The following is a 24,115-nucleotide window of genomic DNA, read 5'->3' on the forward strand; positions in this document are numbered from 1 at the left end:
TTGGATAAGTAAACCATAATAGAATTCTGGTGTCTTTTGTTAGACTGATGTTCAGCAGACAGCTGCCCCCCAAAGTTTGTAATGCCTACTTCCATAAGTTACTTCATTTGTTTATTTATCATATGAGACCACCTGTCCCATGAGAATCAATTTAGTGAATCTATAGGAAGCCTCTATAATGAATAGGGCACTGTGCTAGGCACTAAAGGCCCCTTCTGATCTGTAAGGTCCTTTTCAGCTCTGAAATACCATGGTACTGTTATAATGGAGGTTGGTTGAGGTCATCAACAGATATTTTTGTAAAATATATCCACGTCATCCTTTTAAGATTATAATGAAATAAAAATTACATTCAATAAGAGGCAGTGGAAAGATAGAGTAAAAATTAAATGGAAACTAAATAATCTAATCCTGCCGAATAAATGGGTCAAAGAACAAATCATAGAGACAATCAATACTTTCATTAAAGAGAATAACAACAATGAGATGACATATCAAACTTTATGGGATGCAACCAGATCAATACTTAGTTTTTAAAATTTAATCTAATTTTAAAATTTATCTTATTCTGAACTTTCCCTCCAATTTCTAATATTTTTATTTCAAGTTTTGAGTTCCAAACCATATCTCTCCCTCCCTCCCTTCCTCCTCTCCCTTTCCCCTTCCCAGAGATGGTAAGCAATCAGATATAGGTTATACATGTGCATTTATGTAAAACATTAGTCATTTTGTACAAGAAGACAAATAGAAGAAAAAATGAAAGAAAGGGAGAAATAGCTTGCTTAAGTCTGAATTCAAACACTATCAGTTCTTTCTCTAGAGGCAGATAGTATGCTTCAATATTAGTCCTTTGGGATTCTCTTGGATCATTGTATTGCCAAGAACAGCTAATCCATTCACAGTTCTTCTTGCTATAACTGTGTACAGTGTCCTCCGGGTTCTATTCATTTCACTGTGCATCAGTTCTTGTAAGTTTTTCCAGGTCATTTCCTGTAGAACATTAGTATTCCATTGCAATCATATGCCAAAAGCTCTATCTAACAAAAGCTGCTGGGAAAACTGGAGAAACTGGGTATAGATCAAGATAAGGTCAAAATGGGTATACGATTTACGTGTAAAAGGTGAGACTATAAGCATAGTAGGAGACCCTGGAATAGTTTACCTGTCAGATGTATGGATAAAGGAAGAGTTTAGGACCAAACAAGATATAGAGAGCATTTTGAAAGTAAAATGGGACATTTTTATTATATAAAATTAGAATTTTTTTGTATAAGCAAGACCAATGCAACAAAAATTAGAAGGAAAGTAGAAAACTGGGGGAAATTTTTTATAGCAAGTATTTCTGATAAGGCCCCATCTCTCAACTATATAGAGAACTGAGTCAAATGTATAAAAACACAAGTCATTCCCCAACTGATATGTGGTCAAAGGATATGAACAGGCAATTTTTAGATAAAGAAATCAAAGTTATCTGTAGTCATGTGAAAAAATGCTCTAAATCACTATTGATCAGAAAAATGTACATTAAAACAACTCAGTGGTACCACCTCATACCAATTTGAGTGGCTAATGTGACAAAAAAGAAAAACAATACATGTTGCAGGGGAGATGGGAAAACCAGGACCCTAATGCACTATCGGTGGAGTAGTGAAGGAATCCAACCTTTCTGGAGAGCAATTTGGAACTATGCTGAGAGAGAGAGAGAGAGAGAGAGAGAGAGAGAGAGAGAGAGAACCCGAGACCTATTTGTAAAAAATATATATAGCAACTCTTTTTATGGTAGATAAGAACTGGAAATTTAAGGGATGCCCATCAATTAGGGAATTGTTGAAGAAGTTGTAGTATATGATGATAATGGAATATATAATGACAATGGAATATTACTGTTCTATAAGAAATGACAAGCAAGATGATTTCAGAAAAACCTGGAAAGACTTACATGAACTGATACAAAGTGAAGTAATCAGAACTAGGAGGACATTGTATATAGAAACAGCAATGTTTAATATGAAGAATTATAAATGATTTGGCTATTCTTAGCTCTGTGATCCAAGATAATCTCAAAGGACTTGTGATGAAAAATGCTACCCCTTTCTAGAGGAAGAACTGATGTCTGAATACAGACTGAAACATACTATTTTACTCCTTTCTTTCTCTCTCTCTCTCTCCTTCCTTCCTTCTTCCTTTCTCATTCTAGTCTTCTTTCACACTATGACTAATATGGAAATTGCTTTCTGTGTCATGGAAGGGGAAGGGGATGGAGAGATAGAATTTGGAACTCAGGACTTAAATGCTAAAAATTGTTTTCACATGGCGGAAATAAAATATTATTTTAAAAAAATATATCCACATCTGCAGTGTAACAGTAATCAGTACAATAATAATAACACCTATTTGTCTGCAGTGAGATGCATCGAGTCACAAAAGCAAAAATGTAGTGATCCCTCGGGCAGCCAGGTGGCTCAGTGGAGAGAATGGTGAGCCTGGAATCAGGAAGACCTGAGTTCAAACTTGGATTCAGATACTTCCTAGCCATGTGACCCTGGGCAAGTCACTTAACCCTACTTGTCTCAGTTTCCTCATCTGTAAAATGAGAAGGAAATGGCAAACCACTCCAATCTCTGTGAAGAAACCCCAAACAGGGTCATAAAGGGTCAAACACAACGGAAAATGACTACACAACCATAAAAACAATCTCTGCCTTCAAGGAGCAGCTTGCATTCTGATATGGATATATAACACAACGCTTGATAAGTAAATACAGAGTATGTACCGTGAAAGTCAGTATCCTTTCAGGATAGAGAGCACTTCTAACTGGGGAAGACAAGGAAAGACTTCATGGAGGAAAGGGCTTGACCTCTACTGTGAAGGAAGCTAGGGGTTCAAAAGCAGAAGTCAGGGGGCAAATTGCGAACCAAGCAGAAGAGGCAGCTCTGACTAAAGCAGAGGGTCAGGAGTGGCCTGCACAGGGAAGCAGCAGGCCCGTTTGGCTGGAGCAGAGAGAACAGAGGAAGGGGATGTTTTTCAATAACTCCCTAAGGTAGAGAGGAACCAGCTTGTGGAAGGCTCCGAATGGCAGGCTGAGGATTTGGTCTTCTATTTTTCAGATGACAGGAAAACAACAGTTGTGGTGGTTGAGTTAGAGTTGGGGAGGGCATGTGGTCTAGGAAATCCCTTAAATTTTTGCTGAAGGCATAGGAAATGAAAAGAAGCAGTGGTGTCTTGGCTGGTGGACCTTTTGTGTCCTAGAGCAATGCATAAAATGGTGCAAAAGCTAGAAGCAAGATGATGATGGCTGTGGAATTCAGATCTAGAGAGCTCAATGAGCCGTGATAGGCACGCCTGCTGGCCGGGGTCTTCATTGTCATTGCTTCTGTTTCCCTCTTTAATTCAGTCTGCTGGTAGTCTGACAGGTGCACAATGGCTCTAGGCAATCCACTGGCTGGTAAGACTGTCCAGACATTTGTCTTCTGTTATCTTCCATTTCTCCTTTAACTCATGGGTTTCCTCGAATTTTCCACTCCCCATCCCTTGCCCGAACAGTTTATGTTTCAGCTGTTCGCTGCACTGTCTGCTTGGCTACTCAGCCAGTCTCTTTTGTTATGTTCTCATCATCCCATCTTTATTGTCTTTAATGTAGGTAGGGCACCTGGAGAATCATTTGTGAAGGTGGACTCGCCAGCTGCTCTAGGGAGCTCCAGAGTGCTCTTCAGAATGTGCACATGCAGTCATGAGCACTGCATTTTAGAGAGGGGGAGAGATGATGCTAGAATCTGAAAGCCCTGCTTTCATAGGACATTCTTCTCACACTGAGAACTGCGAGCCTGCAAAATACACAGAGGCCATCAAATGGGATCAGGTCTCCTCTTTGTTCCTGTCAACCCACCATGCATGGGAAACCATCTGGAAGGAAAACCTTCTAGGAAGTGAGTCCAACAATAAGTACAAAAAACATCCCTCTACTAGAATCTAAAAATGACAGATGCTATTATCTGGTGAGATACTGGATATAAATTACTTCTTATTCTAGAGAACGTTGTATAATGTTACCAATCATTACTATATTGATTTTATTAATATTAATTCAATCGTTACTATACTGATTTTTATTAATGTTAATTTTATATTACAGTATATGTTATAGAATATATTTCTATTATATTAATTCTGCTACTCTCAGTCATATGTACCCTATTCTCATTGGAAGTAAAATGAGTCACTTCCTATCTTAGTTAACAATAATAAAATGGGTTGTTTTCCCAAGCCAGACACAAAAATCAGTCCTTTCAGAAGCATATGAAAAGTAATTTTTATTCTTAGAGCCTTGGACTCCTTAGAGAAAAGGAGTCTATCTGTATAATAGATAAACCAGATAAGGATATCAGAATTGACCAGTCATCTAATCCAGCTCTCCCCACCCCAAGAGGTTAAGTGATTTTCCCAGGCTCACACAGGTAGTAAATTTCAGAGGCAAGATTTGGAGCCAGGCCATATGACTTCACTTGGTACGATTTTAGAGTTTGAGCTGAAAGGGACTTTACAAGTCATCTTCAGAGCTCTTTCCACTGTACCACACTGCCCGCCAATCTTGTTTATTCAAGTAGCATACACATTTTTACCAAAGCTTTCTGACTGTTAGTAATTCCCTAGGCCATATATCTTTAAGGCAGTAAGTATCTAGGAGCTTAGAAAAAGAATAATGATGTTAATATAAGCTTTAAAGTTTTAAAAGTCCTTTCTGTGTTTTTTGAATGAATGGATGCATGGGTGGATGCACATTTATTAGAGATTTACTATGTTCAAGCATTGTGCTAAGCGCTTGAGAAACAAATAGAAAAAGAAGAGGAGCTTTCACTCTGATTAGAGAAGAACGAAGTCAGCTGTAGCGTGAGTGGAAAAGCCTAAGGGGGCAAATACAGAACTAATGACAAGTCCTTGATATGGAGTATTCATGCCAAAGGAGTGGCCTACCACCACTGGGAAGAGGGGAGCAGCTTAGTGTAAAAGAGGTAATTCTGGGTTCCCTCTAGCAAGGATGAGGATAGAGCTGCATTGTCTGGTGGTGAGGGAGAGGGGACATGGTAAGAAAGGTAGGGGGTAGACTTTGGGGAGGAAGGAGAAAGTGAAATTCCACTTTTGGTGTCTGGAACAGCCTGTTGGCAGAGGGACTCATTTATTCTTAGGGTAACCCTATCATAAAACGGTAGTCTCACAGTGAGAGCCATGAACCTGAGAAATACACACAGATGTCATCAGATGGGATGTGCTTCTTCTTTGTCCACGTCAGCAAACCTGTGAAATTGAATGTGATAAGTATTAATTTATCTCCATTTTTCAGATTTGGAAACGGATTCATTGATGTTAAATGACTTACCATGGCCACATATCTAAGAAATATCAGTGATGAGTTTCAAACCCAAATCTAGTCTAACGCTGCTCCATCCATGGCATCACAGATGTATAGCCGCAGGGCCAACAGACATATTTTTCATTTCTTTTAAGAATGTTATGAGCCTACTGCCTGTTTCCTTCTGGGTTCTTCTGGCTCTGGAGGAGAAGTGAAGCTCGTGACCTGCACAGCCTTCCCTCACTCAAAACAAAGTCAAGTGCAAGTCACTGATGGCATGGTCTTCTTCAGCAACAAAGGACGAACACACACACACACACACACACACACACACACAAATCTTTCAGGTCCTGAGCTTCTGGCTTAAGAGTTATTTGCATGGCAGAATGCTACAGGTGTGATCTATCTTTAAACACTTGCTGTCATTGTTAAGTGTTTCAGGTTCTGAGTGAAAGGTTTATTTGAAAGTAGCAATTCTAGGACTTAACAGTTTAAACCAATTCTCCCCATATACGTTCAGAATTTCAATTCATTGCGTTGTCTAGTTCTTGGCCATTGTGTCTGACCATATTGGGAACAAGAAATACATGATGATGTATTCTCCAGCTTCTCTCCCTCACCACTCCTCAAACAAAGCCCATATTAAAGGCTTGTGTCTAGATTTTCTGAATAATATATATTCAGTATAATAGTAATAGGACAATGCTGAGGCTGTCTCCAGTCATCCTGACCCTTATCTGGCCATTGGACCCAGATGGCTCTGGAAGAGAAAGTGAGACTGGTGACTTTGCATAGCCCTCCCTCACTTAAATCCAATTCATTAGCAAGTCATGACATCACCCTCCTGATGTCATGATGCTCTTGGAGAATGAAAGATAAACAAAAACAGGACACTAAGTAAATCCATTTCAGCTGAGTAACATTTCAGATATACCATTACAACTCCAAGATGAAGAATTCAAAAGTTAATTCTTATATCCCATTTGAACTAAAGAATTTTAAACATTTTCTTCCTTAACAAGCTTATAGATTCCCTAGAATTTCACCCTTTGTGTGCAGAGAAGAAATATAAAATATTAGAGCAGAAAAAATCACTAGAATCCAATGCTCTTCACACTACAGATGAAGAAGCTGAGGTCTGGAGGGTTTCAAAATCATCACAGAAGACTCCTAAACTATCTGTGTGACTTTGGACAAGTCACTTGAATGAGTGAATTAGTGAGTAAGTGAATGAGTGAAAAGTATTTATGGGCTTATTATGTGCTGAGTTACTGCAAACAGCATTGCAGAGAGTGCACTTCCTGTGGGCTGACCATGTTGTTCGAATGCCAAATGTACACTTGCCTAAAAGACTATTTTAGTGAGAACACACACGAGACAGGCGTTCACATGGAGGGCAGAAGAAGTGATACAAGGACATTCTCAAGGGCTCTGAAAAACTTTGGAACTAATTGAGTGACATGGGAGACACTGGCACAGGACTGGGCCAGCATGGCATGCCCACATCAAAGAAGGCACTGTGCTCTATGAACAAAACACAATTGCAGTATTTTAAAGCCATTTCCAGTCCAAATTTCATATGGATTATTTGTGCCCAACCTGTGGTAGAATATTCCAAACTCATATCGATCTGATCAGGTGCAGTCGAACACACTGTACCTCCAACATAATGATGTCATTTTGGTCCTCTTTGAGTATTATATACTAAGTCCACATACACAAATACAGAAGCTAGACTGCCTTTCCTCTCAAGGAGCTTAAACTGTGAAGGGTGGGAACACACATTAGGGAATAGTAGCAAGGAAGGGTGTTTTGTTTTGGGAAGAAACAAAAGATGTTGAGTAGGGCCATAGGGGAGTTGATTGAAATGCTTCTCCAGTAGCTCTGTAGGCATTAATTTGATTACAATTCACAGAGGGGAAGAGGAGAAGGGGAGAGGATAGAGGTAAGGAAGGACAAAATGGCAAAAAATTGGCAGGCTGGAATATAAAGTGTAATGGGTCTGACTAGTGACCAAATGATGCTTATCAATCAGGAAAGTTTGCCACCTCCCCAAGAAGATGTTCCAGACCTCAGTGGCTTCAGTTCCCTTAGCAGTCATGTGAATAGGAGGGAAGGTACAGTCACATTACACCTTCCTGGGTCTCAATTTCCCCATTTGTGAAAAGGAGGAAGTTGGTCTGCTTGGTCAACTCTAAATCCATGAGACTAGGAAACTAGTTTGTGGCAGAAAGCCAAAACTCAAACCTAGGTCTCCTGACTCTTAAGTCAGCAACAAAGAACCACAGTGATAGTAATGCTATCTGAAATTAAGATGGCACTTTTAAGTTTGTTACATACATTAAGTGCTCTTTGCAAGATGCCAGTGCTGCCTGCTCTCCCAGCAATCACCAGTATTCAAAGTGCTTTCTCAACCACAGAACACTACATAGATCTAGGTGATTTATTGATTTATTTAGACAGGTTTTGTGGGGAGCTCATTTTCACAAAAGCATGTCTTTGAAATCAGGATTAGAAACCGAATCCTCTCCTGCAGGTTGAAGTCTTGCTATTGGGCCGCTAATAGGCTTCATTACCCTATTTGATACACTCACTAGTGGTCTAGAGATTTTTGAACTAGTTGGCCTCAGGAACTTTTCTTTAGCATTTGTGAGCCAGAAACAATGGGGTGTCTTGTTTCGTTTTGTTTTCCCCTCTTGGATCCATGTTCTACTGGTGTGTTAGCCCTTCAGCTCTGGACAGACAGGATCCCAGAGCCAGCAGGCATTCCAACCAGGGTATTGGATAGTTTCAGATTAATTGGTTAAGATGTTGTGGACTTCAGAATTTTTCCCTGAAACAAAGATCCTTAGTCAGTAGATCTTAAAAGTCTTACCTGGTAGGTTCTTAAGTCCAAAGCTAATTGCCATCACCCACCTCAGAAACATTCATTGGAGCCCAACTGCTTACTGAACTATGTTTAGACCAGAGATGTCCAACTCTCCAAATCAGATTACATCGTAATTGGGAATGACTGAACAAAATGAATAAAAATGCAATAGAACACATATAATGCTAATATGTGGTTTTCTAAGTCAATGTGGCCAGCAGGGATCTTTATGGAGTGACCCTAGGTTTCTCTTTGAGTTTGACATCCCTGGTGTTGTCTCCAAGGGAGGCAGTGTGATGCAGAGGAAAGAACTCTGGATTTGATGCTAGGTAAAGTAGGTTCAAACCCCAGTTCTGCCACGTATTACTTGTGTGATATTTTCTCTCCCAGACTGAGTTTCCTCATTTCTAAAAATGATTGAATTGATAATTTTGGAAGTCTACTGTATTCTCTTTATAATTAAATGCAAAATAATCAAGATGGTAGAGTTTAGAGGGGGAAAAACAACAGTGGGAAGAACACAAGATTTGGAGCCAGAAGAACCTGGGTTCTCTGTTACTTATTATCTGTGTGACCATGTGGAAAGGTAAGCTCTGGAGTTAGGAGAACCTGAGTTCAGGTCCTGTCTCTGAGACTTACTACCTAAGTGCCTTTGGACAAGTCACTTCACATCCTTGGGCCTCAGTTTACTCCACTGTAAAATGGGAGGATTGAACTAGATTGTCTCCAAGGTCCCTTTTATTCATAAGAAATAGGGGTACAGGGAGTAAGGTAAACAAACCAGGAAAACAATTTAAGCAAAATAACATTGTGAAAAGAAATAATTTTGAAGGATGTGGGTAGCAGAGAAAACTCAAGCACCCCCATTTTGCCTGTGGGTCCTCTGCTTTGTCTCTGACTGTTTGTATTGTAGCCCCTGCCCATGCTTTCCCCCTACCTTAGTGCTGAAACAGTGAGGATCAGGAGCAATCCTATCTATCTATGAGGGCAGAGTTACGAGAAACTACTAACCTGAACAATCTTATCCCCATATCTCCAGTAATTAGTCCTGTTCAATCAAGAGATGCCCTTTACCTCCTGCCTAACTGAAACCTATACGTATTACCATTTTATGTAAATTTGAACTACATAAATTCAAAAGAATTTTGAAAGAAATCCACATTCCCCCCAAAAAACCCACCTATGTTAACTTTAGAGTATTATGCTCTCTCCCCTCCTGCCACTCTGTTCCCACTCCTCATCACCCTTCATTTTAAAAAAAACCTTGAAAAAAATCTTCCCAAGGAGAAGCAGAAGAATATGTGATGAGTGCTTGGGAGTTGGCTCGAGACCTCCTTCCCAGAGAGAGGAAACCTTTGCACTGCCCCTCCACCTGCTGGAATATTTGTCCTTTACTTGTCTATCTTCTCTCTGTGCTTGGATGCTACATCTCTATCCCCAGTCCCCATAGGTTTCCCCTACTCTTGTCTGTGTCCACGTCTGGCCCACACATGTGCCCCATCCCCTTCTTGGTCAGGGTCCTGGTTCCATGACTTCCTTCTTCTGCTCTAGCTTCTCGGTCCCCTTGTGCCCTAGAACTCTGTAAAAGCCCCTTCCTTCACCCTTTCTGCCTCCCTCCCCACTTCCCTTCTCCCACATCCCAGGAGCAAATTTACATAAGTAAAAATCAGTTTACAAAGAAGTCTGTGGAATGGTCCACTTAAGTAAAACAAGAATTTCTGTATAAGCTTTGTTCTTTTGTTCCTCCTGGGAGTCTCTGACTATATGTGGAAGTGGGGCTCCCTTGCTAGTGAACTTAGTAAACCCTTTTGGTTCCTAAATTTCTAGTTCTGGTTCTATTTCTAGTTTCTGGTTTGGTTTTTTTTTTTTTTTTTTGGTTTGGACAATTTTGCCCACAGGGACTTATGAATTACATGGTTAATATGGAAATCAATTTTGCTTGGTTATACATATTTGTAATGGTTTTGTCTTTCTTGCCTTCTCTATGAATAAGGGAAGGGCAGGTGGAAAGAAAAGAATTCAGAACTGAAAATATAAATAATTTTTTGAAATGGACTTAAGGACTCTTATCAATGTAGTCACCAACCATTACTACAGAGAATCAATGATGCATGCCACCCATTTCCTAACAGAGGTGAGGGATTCAAGTTGCAGACTCAGACATACATTTTTGGATGTGTCCAAGGCAGGAATTTATTTTTCTTGACTAGGCATATTTGTTACAAAGGGTTTTTTTTTAGAATTTGTTTGGGGGAAAGAGATAAAGGAAAGAAAAGGACCCAAACAAACAAAAATATTTATAGCAACTATTTTACAAGGACAAAGAATTCGAAACTGAGGGAGTGCTCATCAATTGAGGAGTGGATGAACAAGTTATGGTATTTAGAAATGCTGAAGGGAAAGGGATGATTTCAGAGAAACCTGGGAAGACATGTATGAACTCTGATTCAGAGTGAAGAGAGAAGAACCAGGAGAATATTCTGTAGTCAAACAACAGTATTGTAAAGATAGCCAACTTTGAGAATCTTAGGAATGCTGATCAGCATATTAGTGGACCATGATTGTGGAAGACTCACAATGAAACAATGAAAATTTTTTTTTGACATGTTTGTGACAGATTTTTTTCCCTGGTCTTCACAATGCAAGGATGGAAAGTGAGAGGGAGAAAAAGCAGACGTTTTGGGGGAAAATCTAATTCAAAAAAGGAAAAATTGCCTTAGAGGATGAGAGAGAATAAATGCTTCTCTATTGAAAAAAAAGTTGAAAATATGAGTATAGCGAGATGGATTAAATGACTCTAAATTCTATTTCATCTCTAGATTTATGGCCATGTGAACCTCCATTCTCTGGCTCCAGACTTCTTTTTTTTTTAACCTTATATTCTGCTGCTTCTCTAAACTTTCCTTTCACATCAACTTGGTGGCCTCTATATTTCCTAAATATGCCTTCCTATCTGCTTACCTTTGCTTATAGAATTCTGGGCACTGTTAAGGCTATCTTGAGTGTTTAAATACTTCCTGTCCTTCAAGGCCTAAATCAAATGCCATTTCCTTTGTAAACCTGATCTACTCCTTAACCAGGGAGATTCTCTCTCCTCTGAATGGCACTGGCACCTTGGATCTCTCTCTCTCTCTCTCTCTCTCTCTCTCTCTCTCTCTCTTTCTCTCTCTTTCTTTCTCTCTCTCTCTCTCTCTCTTTCTTTCTCTCTCTCTTTCTCTTGCTCTCCTTCTCTCTCTATCTCTCCTCCCCTCTCTTTTCCTCTCCTCTCCTTTCTTTTTCTCTTCTTCTCCTCCCCACTTACCATACAAGCTTAGCTTCTTGATACTAAGCCCTGTGCCCTAGTCACATTGCCATCCACCCCAGTGGCTCATAAATGGTACTTGTTCAGCAACCATCTTGAACGAATGAGAATGTTCAAAGTGGCCCAGCATGTTGGCACATACCTGTACTCCCAATTAATGTGGAGGCTGAGGCTGGCAGATCTCTTAAGCTCAGGAGTGTTGAGCTGCAAGGGGATAATGCCATTTGAGCATTAATATGTCAAGCCCCTAGGAGCATGCACTCTCTTTTTGATTAGTGATGGGCAAACTGGCCCAGATCAGAAATGGAACAGGTCCATTCCCCTCCACCCCCCTTTTACAGGTAGAAAAACTGAGATCCAGGGAGTTCAAGCAGCCTAACCAAGGTCATATAACTAGTAAGCAACAAAGCTAGAATTCAAATCCATGTTCTCTAATTCTATGTGCTCTCTCTCTCTCTTTCTCCTCCCCCTCTTAGGAGCATAGTTCCATTGTCCCACTTGAGAATTTCACCAAGCCATACCGTGTGTCTCCAATTTCAGGGATTTAACTGTCACCATCTCCCTACCAGGTCATTTCAAGGTTCTGGGAGAAGCAAAAAGTCTCTCAAAAGGTTGGGTCCTCCTGTGTTAGAGGTTTGTGACATTTTACCTCTGAGTCAGTCCCCAAGCTCATGCATAATCTCCTGCTATCTGTTTCTTTCTTAATGTCTCAGGTCTTCAATTTCTAATTGACTTGTACAACATGGGACCATATGTGGCAAGACTTTGCCTTTGCCTAGGTCCTTTCTTTGGGGGAGCTGAATTTACTCCACCGACACCATCTCATTAATCATCCTGATGTTCCCATGAGCTAAGTGGCAGGTACAAGTATGGAGTTAATTAAAGAGAGACAAAGATGAAAAATACCTTATGTTGCTTAAAGCTTATCTTGTTCAGAAATGTTAAATAATTTTAAAAGGTTGACCAATGTTATAGTTTGTTGTGTTTACCCTGTACCTCTTATCTTGCCTAACCTACCATTTCCTGCTCCTGTTGCATCCCCAGCAGTGAAAGTCCCAGGGTCTCTATCTCCTCTCTTCTACTAAATTTGTCTTGATGACATCCTGTATCATGTTCAAACTGTGCATTACAAACTTGATTTGAAGGTGTGTTTTGTGCTGTTTGATCTGGTTCTCAGAGCTGCTACTCAGGCTCTGAAAGAGTACATGGAACTAAGTATTTTTACCACCATTTGCTTTAGTTTCCAGTCACAGGAAGGAAGACTTTCTATGTCTGTGAGCTGTGTGACCTTAAACAAGTCACATGACCTTGCTGAGCTTCAGTGTCTCCATCTATAAAATTCCTTCATTTTGTCCTGACCAATCATGAATGGTAAAAGATCTTAGTGATGGACGTATCAGTCAGAACCATGAGGGGAACCCTCACTCTGGAGGATGGAGAGTAGAGTGAGGAGCAGGTAATCATAGATCTCAAACTTAAAGGAATTTAGAAATCTCTAGCATAACTTCCTTATTTTACTAAAGAGAAATCTGAGTCCTGAGAAGGAAATGACTTGACCAAAGTCACACAGCCAGCAAGTGGCAGAGGCAAGATTCATACTCAGGTCCTGTGACTACAGGTTCATTAGTCTTTCCACTTTACCACCCCGGCTCTGGAATGTTGTTCCTTCTTCTGTCTTCCATCACTTCCTTCAAGATTCACCCAAATCTCTCCTTTTTCAAGAAGCTCTTCCTGATCCACCCACTCATAGTGCCTCCTTTCTGAGCTTACCCCCCATTTACACTGTATACCCTATATTTATGTGTTGATTCCACTATCAGGCTGGTAGATCCTTGATGGTTTTGCCTTTTTTATCTCCAGCGCTTTGCCCAGTGTTTGGACTGTAGTAAGTGCTTAATGAAAGCTTATTGATTTAATTAACCCCATTACCTTTCATTGGTAACTAATCAGAAGTTCCCCTGTTCCTATTAAATATAATTAAAAGTTAAGAGTTTTACTTCACATCACATAGCAAAGCTAAATATCCAAATTAGGATCTGCCTCTCTATAAACTTTCACCAATGGTTCCTAGTTTTCCCTCTGGGGTCATTCAAAACAATAATAATAATTCCTATTATCAGTATAGCTAACATGTATATGGTTGGGCACTGTACTAAGCTGCTATGTTCCCATCTCCACCTAAATTGTTTTCTTCTCTAAGCTAACCGTCTCCTTTCCTTCAACCGGTCTTCATCTGTTATAGTCTCAGGGCCCCTCATCATTCCTGCCATCCTCATCTTGAGAGTCTCCAGCTTGTCAGCATCTTTTCTAAAATATGGCACCTAGAACTGAATGTGAAATGAATTCCAGATGTGGACTGACCAGAACAAATTACAATGGCACTATGACCTCCGAATCCTAAATCTATTTCCATTTATTCTAAGATCTTGTTTGCTTTTCTGTTGGCTATACCACTTTCTTAACTGCTGATGAGCTTGCGGTGATCCACTAAAATCTCTAGAGTTTTTTTTTCACATTAACTGTTATCTAACCCATCCAAATGTAAGACTTTATATTTATCCTATTAGATTTTGTCTTACTGGGTTCATCTCATCATTCTAGCCTGTTGAGAACTTTTCGGATTTTGATACTGTCATCCAATATGTTAGCTATCCTACCATCATCATCCAAGCCATTGACAAAAGTGCAATATGGTATTCTGAGGTCAGAGCAACTATATTTGATTTGTTTCTCCTGTAGCTTCAAACTTTGTAGAGCATTATGTGATGTTCCGTAAATCTTGGAATACCATTAGCTTTCAGTAGTACAGAGATGATCCCTATTGATGTGACAGCTGGTCTTTAATCTCGACTTTCCAGGTGTCTGGGGCCCATGCTATATTCTAACCAATTCTTCTTTTGTCCTATATAGTTATCCATTCTGTTTTTATTCTTTTCCAGCTATCTTTTCACATCAGCATAATCTGTCTGCCCTAGTGGGGCTGCTTAACTTCTGAGCAAAATCCATTATATGACAGACTTTGAAGATTAAACCAGAACCATGAGTTGAAATTGATTCACACCAGCCAGTGATTTTGGAAGCTGTATACTTTTTCTCCCTGCTCCTTTGTCTTAATGGGGGAAAAGAGAGAGAAAGACCTCATATAAGTGGTTGAATTTGAAAGATTCAAACTATGGCTTGCTCCAGCACTTTGAAATGGTATAATGTTTTGCATTTCTGAAGCCCTTGCAAAGGAGCTAAAGGTCAATCCCAAGTTTAAAGCAACCTGATAGAGTTTTGGGAGCTTCATATGGCCCCTTGTTCCCAGTTCACCCTAAGAAATCAACACATTTTTCAGGACAACTGTGCTGGTACCAGAAAGCAATATGCCTTCCTCCAGGTTCCTGAATCCAATTTCAAAAGATATTTTTCAGGCATTGTTATAAAAAAAAGGAGAAGAAAGGAGAAAAGAAACAGAAAAATAAAGAGAATGAATTTTCTGTGAACAGAAATGATCTTTTTCATTAGCACTTCAGGCACCATGATGAAGCATCCCCCTCTCATATTTGGCATCTAAGCAGTATCATTTAATCCTTTGACCTCACTGTTCAGTGTTTAACATTAGAACCATGAAAAGGGAGGATTTTAGACAGATTCCTTGGCTGGTACAAGCTCCTTCCTGTCTCCGTGAATGAGATAAATAATCTTAATACGCTTACATGCCATAAGAAGTAGCCTTGGATTCTTGTAACAAGCACAGGCCATCATTGATTGTCCTTCTATTTATAGCCAGCTGCTGACTTCAGGACCTGGGATAGCAGTATGCCATACTACAAACAAATGCAAATAACGTCCAGCTGGAAGACAGGAGCCCATAAAATTGCCATCCCAGTCCCCAACAGTATTCATCAGTAATTGTTACACTCAACAATGATTTCTTTTTAGTTGAGGAACAGAGTTTCTCCTTTGTTAGAAATTCTGCTTTTTCTGATAGCTCTATTGACCTCTTTTTAGGCTGTGGGAAACCTAGTTGGATCAGGAAATTAGTAGGGGAGGGAGTAGTGGAAAGGAGCTATGCTGGAGGCAAGTTTTTGCCTTTGCAGACCATGGGAACCCCCTACTTAAGACAATTTGATCATTGCCTACCACAGATTCAAGTGCCTTGCGGTCAGGACTTAGCAACAGGAGGCCAAGACCTTGACTTTCATTGAATCTTTCCCAGGGCTGGGGAGGTCCAAGAAGCCAATATCTTAATGAACATGAACGCTATGAGTTGAGATACCCTCAATGCTTTTGAATAATAATATGTGGCAAGAATGTTTTCTTTTCTCTTCTTTCTTTTCATTTTTCTCTCTTTCCTCTCTTTCCTTCCTGTTCTTTTTTTAACTGAACCTGTGATTTCATTGCTATAGAAGAGGACCCAGTGAGGGGCCTCCCTCTATAACAACAGATTCTGACCAATTCTCTAATGTTTTCAGAGAATCATCTGGAATGCTGAAAAGTAAAGTGACTGGACCAAAGTCACACAGCCAAGGATGACTTGAACCCAGGTCTATCTGTCTCCTAGATAGGATTTCTATGTACTATGTATGTTATCATGCTGCCTTTTATGACTACAAGTATGAAAAATTTTGACACATTTCTTTGGTTTAAGTCTCAGTTCCATCACTTAATGACCTGAGGTAAATAATTATACCTCTACAGTCTCAGTTTCCTCATGACAAATGAGAGAACTGAATGAAATTAATTAGGTTCCTTAATATTCTATGATTCTGGGGGCAGCAGGAGTATGGGTAAAGATATATGTGTGGAGGGAGGATGAAGACAGATGTTTAACTCATTGAATTGCCGCCTAAGATCCCTCCAAAGTTTCCAGTGGTGAGGAGGTACCTAGATAATAGAGTCCATTCCTTCCTTTTTTCTCTTTTTTTTTCTTTTTTCTTTTTTTTTTGCTTTGCTAGAAACCCTCACCCTCCCCAGTTTACAGTGGGAGTTGGGGACACAGTTGTCATGGCAATCTCTGTCCCATGATCAGATGAGTAACAGGTTTCCTATCCAGGAAACATGGGATTGTTGGAGGGGGAAAAATAGTAGTTTCAGTGGAGAAATAAGAAGTATTTTGAAAGGGCTATTCTTTTTAAGGAAGGGAAATCAGGATGCTAATGTGGAAGTGTGTCTCTTAACCTCCTAGAGTGCTGTAGATAATAACAAAGGCACTTCCTTTGTATAGCTTAGTCAATAGGCCTGCCAGTCCTTTGGGACTTCCCAAGCAGAAGACAAACATGCTTTCTGCCTTCATTCACATGAGTATTTGATCAGCAGAGAGGAGCTGTTTGTTAGTTTGTCTCACGCGACTAATGTGTTCAAGAGCCATTAAATAAATCACTGGGAAAAAATGCCATGCTTTGGCAAATGCAGTGCATTGCAGGGAGAGCAGTGATTGCTTTATACAGGTATTTGAAAGCATTCAGTGAGAGGCTGTGTGACTGTGTTCCATAATGAGAAGTGAACCAGAAAGCAGCAAACTCTGGGAGCCAGGTGCTCCTTCTTCCTGGTCTTAGTTAGTAAATATTTATGAATTACCTACTGTGTGCCAGGCATCATGCTAAGTGCTGGGGATACAAAGAAAGTCAAAAGATAGCTCATGCTCTCAAGGAGCTCACAGTCTAATGAGAGAAACAACATGGAAACAATTATGTACAAATTAGCTATCTACAGAAAAAATTCCTGAATTGTAAAATGGATGGGTTGAACCAAATAGCCTCAAAGAACTCTTCCATTTCAGAATCAGAGCTCTTTCATTTTCCTTTCTCCCCCATACCCCCAGTTTCTCATTAGTTGAGTAAGAATGGTCATTTCACTCCCCAAAGTCCTAGCAAGAAACATAAATTCAGATTTGGAAGAGGACTCAGGAGATTATCTTATCCATTTTCCTTGCCTTCAGCAAGGTAAGACATTTTATAGATGAGGAGACAGTCCTAAAGGGGACATATATCAAACTGTTCTTCTTTCCAGAACTGCAACCCAGGCTTTGTTCCTAAAATCCCAAGGCTGATATTGATGGCCCCCATATGCACTTAAAGCTGGGGAAAGAGTTGGATGCTGATGATAATATCTTGGCAACAAGTGTACAACTGATTATAGATATTTTTGATGGAGTTGTGAGAAGATGTTCATGCTGAGTCATAATTTGCTTCATAGATTTATAGAGTAATTCCTTTGATTCAATGAATATTGTCTGATTCAGTTCAGCCAATGTTTATTAAGCCTGTAAGAGACAGTGGGGTGCTTCAGAACCAGGAGGAGCTGGGATCCATTCCTTCTTCTCATACATAATGATGTTACAAGCTACTTCAACTTTCAGTGGCCCCATACCACCCTTGTAGACTAGAGCTGTCAAACTCAAATAGAAACAGATCCCTGGTGCTTGTGTGTTCACTTAGAAAATACCAAATTCGCCTTGTGTTATATTTTAATTTATTGGCTTAATTATTATTTTTGGTTTAATCAATCAATTTATTATTTATTTATTAATTATTGGTTCTGGTTGTGGCTGGGATAGGAGGGTTCTGAGTTGGACATCTCTGTAATGTAGACTAGAAAATGCAGATTAGTTACTAATCAGCATTATTAGATCACACTCAGCAGAGGAAGTTTTCTCACTAAAAGTTGTCTAGACCTTTAAAGTTACTGGGTCTTGATCCTGTCACAATATATGCCACATGGTAGACTTCACTTAATGGTTTTCTGAAGAGAATAACCCTGATTCCCTTTGCCTTTTAGTTTACAGCATCTTAGATTTTCTGGAGAGGATGACTTAATGGTCCTCTCCTCCAGTTTGTTAATTTTACAAAAGAGGAAACTGAGACTCAGAAAGGGAAAAGGGCTCATCTAAGGTTATAGCTAATGAATGATAGAGCCAGGACTTTCACTTAAGTCACAGGAGCTTACATTCTAATGAAGAAAGACAAGTTGAGAAGGCCCCAGACACCAAGGGGAAAAGGATGAGCAGGAAACTCTCAACTTCATAGCCTTCTCAGTGAGTCATAAAATTGATGAGCTCTTTTCAAATTGATTTGAAATCGCAAAGCAAGGGAATTGGCCATTCTTCACCTTTCCCTGACATTTGACTCTCTCTCACTCAAACATATAGGACCATGAGACTGAAGAGTATTCTATCCAGGGAGCTACACTATGTAGGATTGTCCCGAAAGAGACACAGAATAAATATTCTTTTGATTTAATAGAAAATGAAGTTCTGGGAGGTTTACTTTTCTTAGTGTCTGGCCTGATCATTTTCATCCCATTTAGAGGGAAGATGCTTTCCCCTGTACTGATAATTAGCAAAAACACCCTATCTGCTCTTTTATTCCTGAAGTTTGCCAGTATTTTCCTTATCACCTTTTCCCCTCCCCCATTCAGCCATTTGGGTTGTACTGTGAGTTCTGTACTTTATTAAAGACTTAGGCCAAATGTTAGTTATTATTTATGGAATTATACTAATACTATGCATCCTCTGGAGAGAATAGACATAGATGGTAGCCTGACCTTTTATCAGTCTTCATTCTCCTTAGTCATTTGCAGAAATTGATGCCTCTGACCATCCCCACCTTTTTGAGAATCAACATTGGCTTCCATGACTGCTCTCCACTAGTTCTTCAACCAGTATGAGTTGTAATTCTCAGTCTTCTTCAATGAGTTCTTCACTTCCTCCTCTTGATCCCTAAGTGTGGATGTTCCCCAAAGCTCTGTCCTTAGAATGCAGATTTTCTTCTTCTCTCTCTATGATGTCTCTCCTGTTCATCCTTTCCTATGACTTTATTTATTACTTCTATGTAGATAACACCTAATCTGCATAAAATTACTGACCCCTGAAGTCTACTCTCATGTTTCCCATCATTTGCCTCAAACTCAAACTAAGCATGTGAAAAACTGAAACCATTACCTTCTCCAAAAAACCCAACCGTCCTCCAGAATTCCTTGTTTGCAGTCATGGTACCATTAACCCCCTCCTGGTAACCCAAGCTAAAAACCTCAGACATCTTTGACTCTTCCACCTAACACATTCACCATATCATTCAGTTGCCAGGGCCTACTTTGGTAATGTCTCATATGAGTTCCCTTCTTTCCGTTTACAATACATTATAATTCCAGGTGTAATTAACTCTTACTTAAACCATCCAAACAGCCTCCTGACTCCAGGTCCAGTGCCCTGTTCACTGTGCCACCTAGTTGACCAGTCTTATATATAATAGCCCCTTAATAAATGTTGGTCTTATTAAATTGAAGAGAATTGGTATACTGACAAGAACACTATTTAGAGACAGAATATCTGGATTCAGTCTCCAGTGTCATGCATAGAGTGTATTGGGCAAGTCACTTAATCCCTTTGATTCTAAATTTCATAATCTGAAAAATGCATATTTGCACTATGGGCCTCACAGGGCTGTTATCAGGCAAGTGCTTTGTAAAAAGTGAAGTGCTGAGTAAAATCAACTACGCTTAATATTAAGAACTACTTCACTGATGTGAAGGAATCTAATGGTAAATAATAGAGTTAAAAAGCAATGAATTATTATGGCTGTTATCATCATGATTGTCATTATTTTAATCTCCTTGGGTCATTTATCATTAAATATAAGCAGCAAGTAACAAGTGTTTATTAAGCACTTCCTATGTGCTAGGGACTGTGATAAGTTCTGCTGTTTTCAATACATCTTTCCCCTCCCCTTAATCATAAGGGTTTTTTGGTCTAGCATAAAAGAAAAGAGAAAAGTAGTTATTGATTTGGAATTAGCTTCCCTTCTCCATTTTTCTAGTATGGATCTGGGTAGTAAACCGACCAAACCAGTACAAGAGTAAGGAAGGAGCTGATTGTTCCATTTTTATGAAACTTATTATTTGTCTACTACCTAATTTCTGCCCAGTTTTTCCCATGCCCTCTTACTCATGGACTCTATGAAGTAGGAAAGGTCAGTTCCTTTGGATCATAGATATGGAGCCATAAGGGGCTGAAATGGTGAGAGCACTCTCAAGTGACTCCTAATTTGTTCAACCCTTTATCCAGAATTACACATGGACACACCTAGTATTAAGAACATTTTGTTAGGGTAGGGTGGGGGTTGGAGAATACCTAAAAAGAACTTTCTTTGTCTTCTATTTCTGACCTCAAGAATTCAAGCAAATTCTCAGAAAACCCTTCCAAAGCTCTGAAGCCAGATCTTTACTCTTACATTCTGGTTGGAATTTCCCCTGGGAGAGGCACCGTTTGAGAATTTGATCGATGATTTTGTTCGAAACGAACTATTTGTGGTTCACCCATCCCCAAGACCCCCTTCTAGAGAGATAATTTTGAAGTTATTTGTAAATGGTGCATTACAACCAGGGTAGACATTAGTGGAACTGTTTCTGAACAGCTGGATGGGATTATGTTCCCTGAAGGGAAAAGAATGATTCCATTCTCATGATAAATTTTCTTCTCTCCATCTCCCAGACAGAATCATGAATAAACTGGAGGACAAGCAGGACCAGATGATACCATGAAGAGAAGTTTACAGGTCCTCTATTGCCAACTGTTTAGTAAGTACAGTCTCTATTTCCTCTTGCCTCTAATATGTCAGTGTAGTGTTATCATTGTCTGCTGAGTTCCAGCTGTGTCAGTATCCTCTGGACAGCATCTGCAGGAAAGCCTGGGATTGGTTAGAGAGATGGATGCAGTGAATTATTCCTCTGTTCATTAATCTATATGTTGAACAGTCTCCTGATTTTCTGTTATCTGAATATGTACCACTGTTCAGTGTTAACTGTCATGTGAGTTGTGAGTCATATCGCTCCTTCAGAGAATTAGATGTTGAAAGGCAAATGTTTCTGTGTTACTGGGTAGAATAAAAAGGTCTTCCATTCCAGTAGAGTCCCATGCACTTTTTGGTTGGTAGGAGTTAAGATTGTGAATATGCCACTAAATTACTGTTGTCTTAAAAGTGTTTGAGCTCATGGCTGAGTGGGGAAGTGAAGCATCTGGTGGATTGGTGGTTAAAAGACTGTTCCTCAGTAGCCTGGTCTTTCTACCCATTTCCTCTTTCTCCGTGATATTTTCCTGACTTTGCTCTATACAGAAGCTTTGGATTCCTGACTTTTTCACTGAGATCCTATTCTCTTGCCCAGTCCACAGTCACCCCTGGACCTTACACCTTTGTGGATTTCTGACTTTTGATCTCAGGGTTGCTGTTTTATTGAATCTCTGGAGCTGGACAGAATGCTTGGACTGCTGCCCTACTCCCTAAGCTGATCATTTCCCTCCACCCTGTTAATCACCCAAATGGACAGAAACAACTGTAATGGCGCTGGATTTGTAATTTATGGATTCTTTTTTAATCCTATTTATTGGGATTGGCAAACTGACACCATTTCTGCCCTAGCTTTGCCCCCTCAAAGTGCCATTGGATAATGTAGTTTAAGGGAAATTTACATCTTGACCTTTCTAGAATCGTTCTTGCTGAAGTCCTTGGAAGTTGTGTGAATATTCCAGGGCTGGTTGTCTGGCTCCTGTTAAGATGTGCTAAATTTGCTTTACATTTTTTTGAGAAAATAAAAAGAGTTTGGAATGCAACCCACAAATCAACCCTTTGATTTGAGTAATTCAAGTTAGATTTCAGCCTCCATATGGAGCACAGCATCTCTGAATAGCATTCTGGCTGAATTTTTAATTGACTCATTTCTACCACCGAATTTTAATCCCTGTAACACTGATCATGTTAGCCCATTTGTGTCATGGTAGATAGAAACCAGTTATGTGCAAGTCTTCCCTACTCCACCTCTGGGCACCATTCTGAACTACAATGACATTTTGGTGGGGTTGGGGAAGGAGACCTAGATTTAATTGATGGAAGAACTCTTAATGCAGATCAATAAGTAAATCATCTAGCACTTATTAAGTGCCTACTATGAAACAAGGGTTATTTTGGTGCTGGGGATATGATGGCAAAAAAAGTTAACAGCCCCTGCCTGCAAAGAATTGACAGTCTTCTAAGGGGAGACAACATATGCAAATATAGGTATGTTCAAAATAGATATAAGATAATTTTGGATAGAAGACACTCATAGCTGGAGATGAACTTTGAAGGAAACTAGGGATTCTATGGATTAGTTACTGTTGGTAATTTAGAGGTTTAGAGGATTGCCTGGAGGCACTGGGCACTTGAGTGACTTCCTGAATGCCCCCCTTTTTGTCCAAGGTGGGCCCTGATGGGTTTATGTCCATGATCAGATCTCCCTGATTCTGAGACTAGTTCTGCCTCCACTATTCCATGCTGTCTCTCCTGTAGTGAATTTACTCTGTGTAACAGAGGAAAGGTTTCAGCCCATGGAAGAAATCTCATTAGTCATAATGGCATCTCCTTTGCTGACCAGGTATCTGAAAGTGTATGAATATTCACTAGGTCACATTTTACTCTGTGGCTATCGATGGGACTATTAACTCCTATTTATAGAATTTTAGGGTTCACAAGGCACTTTCCTCACAACAATCATGTGAATGAAGTGCAAATATTATCATGCACTTTTCATAGATGAGGATTGAGGCTTAGAGAGATGAAGTCATTTGTCCACGGGGAGGCATGAAGCCTAAAATTCTGATGTGAAATGGAGACTACACAGCATGGTGGAGAGCAAGGCATCAGACCTGTGACTACCGGTCTGTCTGTCTGCAAAGGCAGCCGATTAAAATGCAATTAGGAAATGTTTAACAAAATAAATAAAGGTACCATACAACATAAATGATATTAACTTGTGGTTTATGTAGCTCTTCAGGGTTCCTTTCTATTTGAGTTGGATATTACTGATGTAGAGGAAAGCCTTGGTAGAGTAGCCCCAGGGAAGACCCACTTCTAATCTTGCCCTTGCCCCTTCAAAGGTTTGGGATGCCAGTTAGGGCCTTAGCCCAGCCATTGAGTTATGCTGAACGTAGCCTCACAGATCTAAAGCTGGAAGTAGTCTGAGACACCTTTACTCCTCATTTTTTAGAAAATTGAATTGTTTTTTTTTAATCAACAAAAATTGATTTTGTTTTTCTCTGCTCCTACCCATTGAAAAAACAAAACCAAAACCCTTGCAACAAATATACATGGTCAAACAAAGAAAATGATCACATTGGCCATGAAAACTAAAGAATCATAGACTCTTAGAGGTCATCTGATTCATGTGCCTTCCAAAGCATGATTCCCCTCTGACCTTATCATTGACAAGTGGTCATCCAGGCTCTGTTAGAAGAGCTAGATGATTTAAATGAGCTAAAAGTCAGTGTGTCCTTCTGCATCTTGACTTTATCACTTCTATCAGAAGATGCAAGCCCTTCATTTTACAGACCAAAAAACTGAACTCCAGGGAGAGAAGTGAGAGACCCAAGGTCCTACAGGTAGTATGGAATCCAAGGTGAGATTTGAAATCAAGTCCTCTGCTTCAGAACCATTGGTCTTTCTTAAGTAGCAGATGGAGCAAGACACTGCCTTTGGCACCTCTTGGCTCTAGGATCCAGAGACTGGTTTGGATTAGCTGTATACCACTGCAGGAATCGTCATATGAGCCCAATCAGTTGGCTGTTTCATCTATTTGTTTTGTCATT

General features: G+C 39.8%; 1 protein-coding gene across 5 annotated transcripts in view; it reads left to right on the forward strand.

Moving 5' to 3' along the window:
• The window catches only part of TMEM108 (transmembrane protein 108), a 363,670-nt gene that overhangs the window by 148,508 nt on the left and 191,047 nt on the right, over positions 1–24,115 (forward strand). For 4 of the 5 annotated variants that reach the window (XM_072651345.1, XM_072651343.1, XM_072651346.1 and 1 more), the window contains one exon: positions 20,990–21,075. In XM_072651345.1, coding sequence (XP_072507446.1) covers positions 21,036–21,075 — 40 coding nt within the window. In that variant the 5' untranslated portion in view covers positions 20,990–21,035. The remainder of the gene's footprint in view (positions 1–20,989; positions 21,076–24,115) is intronic. The other variant, XM_072651344.1, reaches the window with a different exon arrangement.

Source organism: Notamacropus eugenii, chromosome 3 (assembly GCF_028372415.1).
Source record: "Notamacropus eugenii isolate mMacEug1 chromosome 3, mMacEug1.pri_v2, whole genome shotgun sequence".
NCBI classification, from domain to species: Eukaryota; Metazoa; Chordata; class Mammalia; order Diprotodontia; family Macropodidae; genus Notamacropus; species Notamacropus eugenii.